This window comes from Spea bombifrons, chromosome 1 (assembly GCF_027358695.1).
Source record: "Spea bombifrons isolate aSpeBom1 chromosome 1, aSpeBom1.2.pri, whole genome shotgun sequence".
Taxonomy (NCBI): domain Eukaryota; kingdom Metazoa; phylum Chordata; class Amphibia; order Anura; family Pelobatidae; genus Spea; species Spea bombifrons.
In genome coordinates, this window is record NC_071087.1 from 17,863,695 (window position 1) to 17,870,189 (window position 6,495).

The 6,495-nt window shown below is 40.7% G+C and overlaps 1 protein-coding gene across 1 annotated transcript; it reads left to right on the top strand.

The window, feature by feature from the left end:
* Positions 1–3,579: 3,579 nt before the first annotated feature.
* On the top strand, positions 3,580–5,828 carry SMIM20 (small integral membrane protein 20). Its single transcript, XM_053458346.1, has 3 exons — positions 3,580–3,767; positions 5,282–5,338; positions 5,680–5,828. The coding sequence occupies exons 1-3, from the start codon at positions 3,659–3,661 to the stop codon at positions 5,715–5,717; spliced, it is 204 nt and encodes a 67-aa protein (XP_053314321.1). The 5' UTR covers positions 3,580–3,658; the 3' UTR covers positions 5,718–5,828.
* The last annotated feature ends 667 nt before the right edge of the window (positions 5,829–6,495 follow it).

The following is a 6,495-nucleotide window of genomic DNA, read 5'->3' on the forward strand; positions in this document are numbered from 1 at the left end:
GGCTTTCCATGAGATTTTGGAGAGTTCCTGTGGGGATTTTTGCCCATCCAGTAGAGTATTTGTGAGGTCAGCCCTTGATGTTGGACGAGAAGGCCTGGCTCACAATCTCTGTTCCAGTTCATCCCAACTGGTCAAGCTCTTCAACAGCAAACTCATCCAACCTTGTCTTCATGGACCTTGTTTTGTGCACTGGGGCACAATGATGCTGGAATAGGGCCTTCCCCAAACTGTTCCTACAAAGCTGGAAGCATAGCATTGTCCAAAATGTCTTGGTAAGTTCCCTACAGTATACCAAGATATTATGGACAATGCTATGCTAACTTTGTGGGAACAGTTTAGGGAAGGCCTTTTTCTATTCCAACCTGAGCGTGCCCAGTTAAATGTTGTCTTTCATACAAACAGTTTCAAAATAAACACTATACGGTTGCCAAACTTCGAGACCAAGTAGTTTTAGTGAGAGCATCCATGTTTTTATTGTGATGGGTCTGCTAGTGACTGTCAGGCCCAGACTGACCATCAGGCAAATGCCCAGTAGGCCACTGCCCAATATCGCTCCATACACACCCAATCAACCGCTGTATGTGCCCAGCTGCATGCTACTAAAAGTGCAATTTATGGCCTCTGGGCTTATATTATCTGAGGCCTTCAACAACCAGGGCCAACTCATTATCTCTAGTACTGATACCAATTACTTTTTAAGGGGTGCCCGGGCCATCTGATGGTTAAAAGCTTGCCCAGTTCACAACTAAAAATATAAATCAAGCTCATTACTGTCCTAGAAAACAGGGAATTCCCTATTACTCATAGCGTGCTCTTGTGAAATAGCATTGGACGCTAAAAGTCTACCAGAAATAACCATAATATTTCACATTTACATCTCTTCCACTAATTATATACGTATTCAAGGATTCCAGCTCATTATATTTATATAAATAAATCCCCAGAGCAGGACTTTCCTATAAAACCGCCTAATTCTGCCATTCCTGCCGCCAGGGCTCGCACCCAAGCGTGAAGCTTTAACCCCTTCCGTACCGGGACGTACCTGGTACTTCCTGGTTAACAGTCACCGGTAGACCGGGACGTACCAGGTACGTCTCCTCCAAAAAACGCCCCCACATCACCACAATCGCGGTGATCGTGGGGGCGCTGCTGCTGCCGTCTGCCCAGGACTCCTGGGCAGACAGCACAGCCTGTCTAAACCCGCCCCCAAGCCTACGATCACTCCTACGGAGTGATTTTGTAGGCAGAAACAGCGATTGCAGAAAAATCTGCAATCGCGGTTTCAGCTGCCACAGGCAGCTTCAGGGAATGGGGGGGGGTGTTGAATGGTTCCCCACACAAGTGTGGGGACCTGATCCAACACCCCCCTGCTGCCTGATCGCTCCATGAGAGCGTCAGTGCAGCGTTAACCCCTTCAATGCCGCGAACGGGTTAATTGCCGTTTTGTAGGGGGCTCTGCTGCTGGTGGTCTGCCTGGAAGCCCAGGCAGACCAGCAACAGCAAAAACGACCCCCCAGAAGTCCTCTGATCAGTCCTGTAGGACTGATCAGAGAGACTCCTCCCCTACAATCTCCAGTCTATTGGAGATTGTGTCCCAGCTGCCAGAGGCAGCTTCAGGGACAGGGAGACAGGGTTCTTTGGTCTCCACATGAGTGTGGAGACCAGCCCCCCCACCCCCTCCCTTGCTCAGTTAACCCCTACCCCCCCTCTTCCTCAATTAACCCCTTCAATGCTGCGATTGTGTATGACCCCCCATCGCAGCATTGCAGGGGTTAATATTAGTCCCCACAAGCTTGTGGGGACTAAATATCAGTCAATGCTGTGCTTCAATGGAGCATCAGCATTGAAAGAGTTAAAAAAAAATTAAAAAATAATAATAATAAAGAAAAATAAAAAAAATTAAAAAATAAATAAATAAATAAATTAATAAAATAATAATAATAAAAAAAAAAAATAACAGCACTGACCTGAAAGTCCAGGGTGCTTCCAGGTCAAATGCTGGGCTGGGCTGATCCGATCGCTCCTAGCCAATAGGAGTGATCGGATCATTATGGCAGCCCATGGATGACCCTGCTCTACAAAGAGAGAGGGGTCATCTAGGTTAATTATGAAAAAACACAAATTATTAATAAATAAAAAAATCATAATTATTACCTGATCACTTGTCGGTGACATTTTAAGTCGCTGATTATTGATCGGTCTCCCTGATTGATGTCAGCGGCCTAAACCTGTCACTTACAAGTAATCTGATTAAAAAAAAATATTTAAAAAAATGTACATGCACATGTTCCAGTTTTGCCCTCATAGCTTCCTCAAAAAATGCATGAACCATGCATGTGAGGCCTTGTTGGAATCATGGGATGTTGGTGAACAAAATGTGGTGTTTTCTTCCACTGTTGCACTTATGCTGTGCAAGAAATTCAGTGCAACATTGAAATGTATGCGTTAAAAATGCAATAAAATAATTTCCCTGTGAAGTTTGGCAGACATCAGTGAAGAAATGGCTGGCTGAAAACTGTCAAAACTACCCTAGTTGAACACCTTGACTCGTCTACTGTTCATAAATATATACTTTTATGGGGTAATTTACAGTGGGGGGCTTCCAAAATGTCCCAAATGGGATATGGGCCCAGGAAACCAATTTCTGAAAATTCCAAATTTGAAAACTAAAATGCACATGTTCCAGTTTTGCCCTCATAGCTTCCTCAAAAAATGCATGAACCATGCATGTGAGGCCTTGTTGGAACCGGGGGATGTTGGTGAACACAATTTGGTGTTTTTTTCTGCAGTTGCACATATTCTATACAAAATATAATATAAAATCTAAAGCAACATTGCAACATATGCAAAAAAAACAAAAAAATATAAAAATACCTCAAAATTTGGCAGCAATTGGCGATAAAATCCCTGTTTGAAAAGTGTCAAAATGACCCTAGTTGTACACCTTGACTTATCTACTGTTCATAAACATATAATTTTGGGGGGATAATCAGTATCTGTGACAACTATTGCAGTTATTAGACTACCATGCCAAATTTGAAAAAAATTACATTTCAAAAACGTAATGCATGCCTTGCAATATTTCCCTATACTGGTCAAAATAGATAAAAATCCTGGCCATGTTGGGTGGTTTCCAAATCAGGACAACTTAATGAATATATTTGGGATAATTTTTTCCCATTGGTTCAATGTGTGTACAATTTGTATGTATACAAAACTGTAAAAAAATGCTTTTTTTTCATTTTTTCCCCACTTTTTCCAGTTTATTTCAAACAAAACAATGTACTACCCAGCTTAATATGGTTTCAAATGAAAGCCCTACTTGTGCTGAAAAAAACAATATATGATTTGTGTGGGTGCACCAATTGATAAGAGAGAAATTACAGTTGAAGAAAGACATGGCAAAAACACAAAAACGGCTCTGGTCCTTTAGCGACACGTTAGTATCAAAATCCCGGTCCTGAAGGGGTTAATGACTTCACTCTGTAGCTAAGGGCGTGGCCTCCCTGGGAAGTGGAGATTTAACCAACGAGGCGTCTGCTTTCATCAGCGCTGCGGGAAACATCCTATCAGAACGCCGCTTGCATCGACGAGGGTTCCCAGTTACTTCCTTGTTATCGCGCCGTGTTTGCCCTCTACGGCAGTGCATGTAATAACCATGTCTAGGAACACCAGAGTAGTGCTGATTTTCGGTGGCTTTGTCACTGCAGTGGCGGCAGCTTTCTATCCTATATTTTTTCACCCCTTGATGCACATAGATGAATACAGTAAGTGCGTGTGACTGAATACCGCAACGAGAAGCGTGATGCGGGGCTAATATAAACGTTACACTGTAAACCACTAAACAGTTACACATGTTGGTCCTGTATACAGAGACTGGGCAATCAGCCTTCGTGCAAGAGACTTGCATAAAGAATGCATGTTACAGGGCTCAGTTGCTTCCGCTTAAACCTTGGAGAATGACAGTTCTATAAGAGCTTGATAACCGGAAGTGGCAAGGAGCAGTAATGACATTGTATGATAGTTGTGACAACACTGTGCACATGTTTACTACTGTGTTGTAATGCTGTTGATGCCATTTCTTTAATTGGATCGCATATTCAGTCATACTTGGCGGTCATCTTGTATGAATTGACCTATCTGTCACCAGCTAAATTAAAAACATTATTTCATAAATACCTTGATTTAAAAAAAAAAAAGGATAATATTTTTTTGTTTCTAAGACCAGAACCCTCCACACCTGTGTATGTCCAAACTTGTTACTGTCTGCATAATCCATTTCATGGCGCTGTATAATTAAAGCATAATAACGAAGCGATGTTTTGGCACCAAAAATCCAGTTAGCAGAGTTGACCAGACGAATAACGTTGTTCTTTTGGCGTGTTCCTGAAGTGTCACGGATCTGTGGCTTTATCCTTTATCCAATGGTAGACAGGAACGCTCTGGCACGTCTCAGGCCCGCTATCCATGGTTGTGTTGGTTAAAGGGATACTCCAGCCATCCTATGCACTTAGTATGCTCATCGTAATGCAGCCATATTTTTTGTCCCCTTGAAAATACATGGAGGAGTTCACCAGAACCCCCTCTAAGCATTTACCTTAGAATTTGTCGGCAAATAGGAACCATTGGGCCGATGTAGCCAGTTTTCCTGATGTAAAGCCTCAGACCTTAATCAGTCCATGTGGTTCTTTTAGATTCAGAAGCCATATGCTTCTCCCATGCATGCTTAAATGCCAACCTTTACCACTTCTGCTGAGAGGCTCTAAACTGACCTCTTGTTTTCTCCTCCTTTAAAATAAACTTCTGTACTATATGCTTGGGGTAAAACCAAAACATGGCGAGCTATTACTGTATTTGCTCTATTTATAAGATGACTCTGATCATAAGAAAAGGCCTCTCTCATGCTCTGTCGGTTGCTCTCTCCCTTCTCCGCCAACCGCTTCCCTGACTCCTTTGCTGGAGCGCCACTTCTTCTCGGTCTTCTTTCTTCATCCGCTTCAACGGGACGAAGGCCTCCCGAGTGCCACCAGGCACACCCCCTCCCCAATTTGCAGAACTGCTGCAAATCAGAAAGCTCACAAGTTGTTATAAAACAATGACTCCCATAATTCCCAGCCAGCCATCGCTGTATAGCTTATTTTTTAACATCTTTATAAGGGATTGTGGTGATATTGTATAATCATATTGTTTTAGTACATAAACATACTCCTAAAGGGTCATAATATATACTTATATAGAACCTGAACATTTATACGCAGTATGTTTTTGATTTTTTTACTAGAAAAAGAACAAGCAGTCAACCGAGCTGACGTCATCCAGGAAAATGTACAGCCTGTAGGTAAGTGGAGCACTTCTTAGGTAACAATGCACCTCTGGTGTTTCATTCAAGTGTAAGACAATAAATAGATCTGAAATGTACCCAATAAAAGCATTCTGTAGTACAGACATTTAAAATATTTGCAATTCTTATTTCATTTTTTCCCCATAATTCCTTGTGTGTCTGATATGTAAATCCAGTCCTATTTACAGCAATATTTCCTCTTTACTAATCCATTTCTTGCAGTTCAGATAGCTGAGTGTGTTGGATGGACTGCATTATGCTATATTTGCCGTGTACACATCATCTATCTTGTGTTTATTTACGTGGATTATTTATGTGGATTTTTTTTTCTTTTGAAGGTTTGAAAGTGTGGTCCGACCCTTTCGCAAGAAAATAGAGAAACCTGGATCTCACGGAGACAGCCGTTCTTTTTATTCCACTGTAAATTATGGTGAATAGATTTATTTGTGGTGCTTTTGTATAGATATAAATAAAACAAGAAATCATTGCTTTTTGCTTTTATTTTACTATTAAATATGTTAATTTAGTTCATCTAGTTTCACATACAGCCATAAATTGAAAACCTGCAAAGTTTGTAGTGTGAATTCTCCTGGCTTCCACTGATTTAGTTTACTCCTGTGGAGATTTATTAATAAATGGAAATACGTGTAAATAACAAACTGTGCAATGTTGAAGAATATCATCAGTTTAAATTAAAAATGCATATTCTGCAGGTTTCCATTTGAATGCTCTTGCATTATAACAGAAAGTGTTTTCAGATCTTAGTGCCATCATGAAGAATTTGATGTCCCCCCAACCACGTTACTTGTGCCAAATAACTACAACATAATATTTAATAATTACTTCACTTTGATGCAGATGGTTCCAAGCTCATATTTTTAATTTATTGTGTTTTATAATTGTATGCATCTGTCTATTGGAAGGCTATAGACAGACTATAAATCTGTTTATACATTTCTGTGTAGTTTACCAAAAGATGGTGCAAGCACTACTTATTCTAGTTGCACTTTTTGTTAAAATTAGCTTAACAAAATAGGTATGAAGTTGTTTGAAACTAGATCATATGTTTTCTCTTTTTTTCCCCTTTTTACATGAATCCCAAAGTACACAGCCAGGTTCTCCAAACACACAGTCTTAAGAGACTCCTTTGTATA

Excerpts from the sequence above, each read along its gene's own strand:
- SMIM20 (XM_053458346.1), top strand. The coding sequence starts at position 3,659 with ATGTCTAGGAACACCAGAGTAGTGCTGATTTTCGGTGGCTTTGTCACT. Across the intron at positions 3,768-5,281 it reads GATGCACATAGATGAATACA|AAAAAGAACAAGCAGTCAAC; the intron begins GTAAGTGCGTGT and ends TTTTTTTACTAG. Across the intron at positions 5,339-5,679 it reads GGAAAATGTACAGCCTGTAG|GTTTGAAAGTGTGGTCCGAC; the intron begins GTAAGTGGAGCA and ends TTTCTTTTGAAG.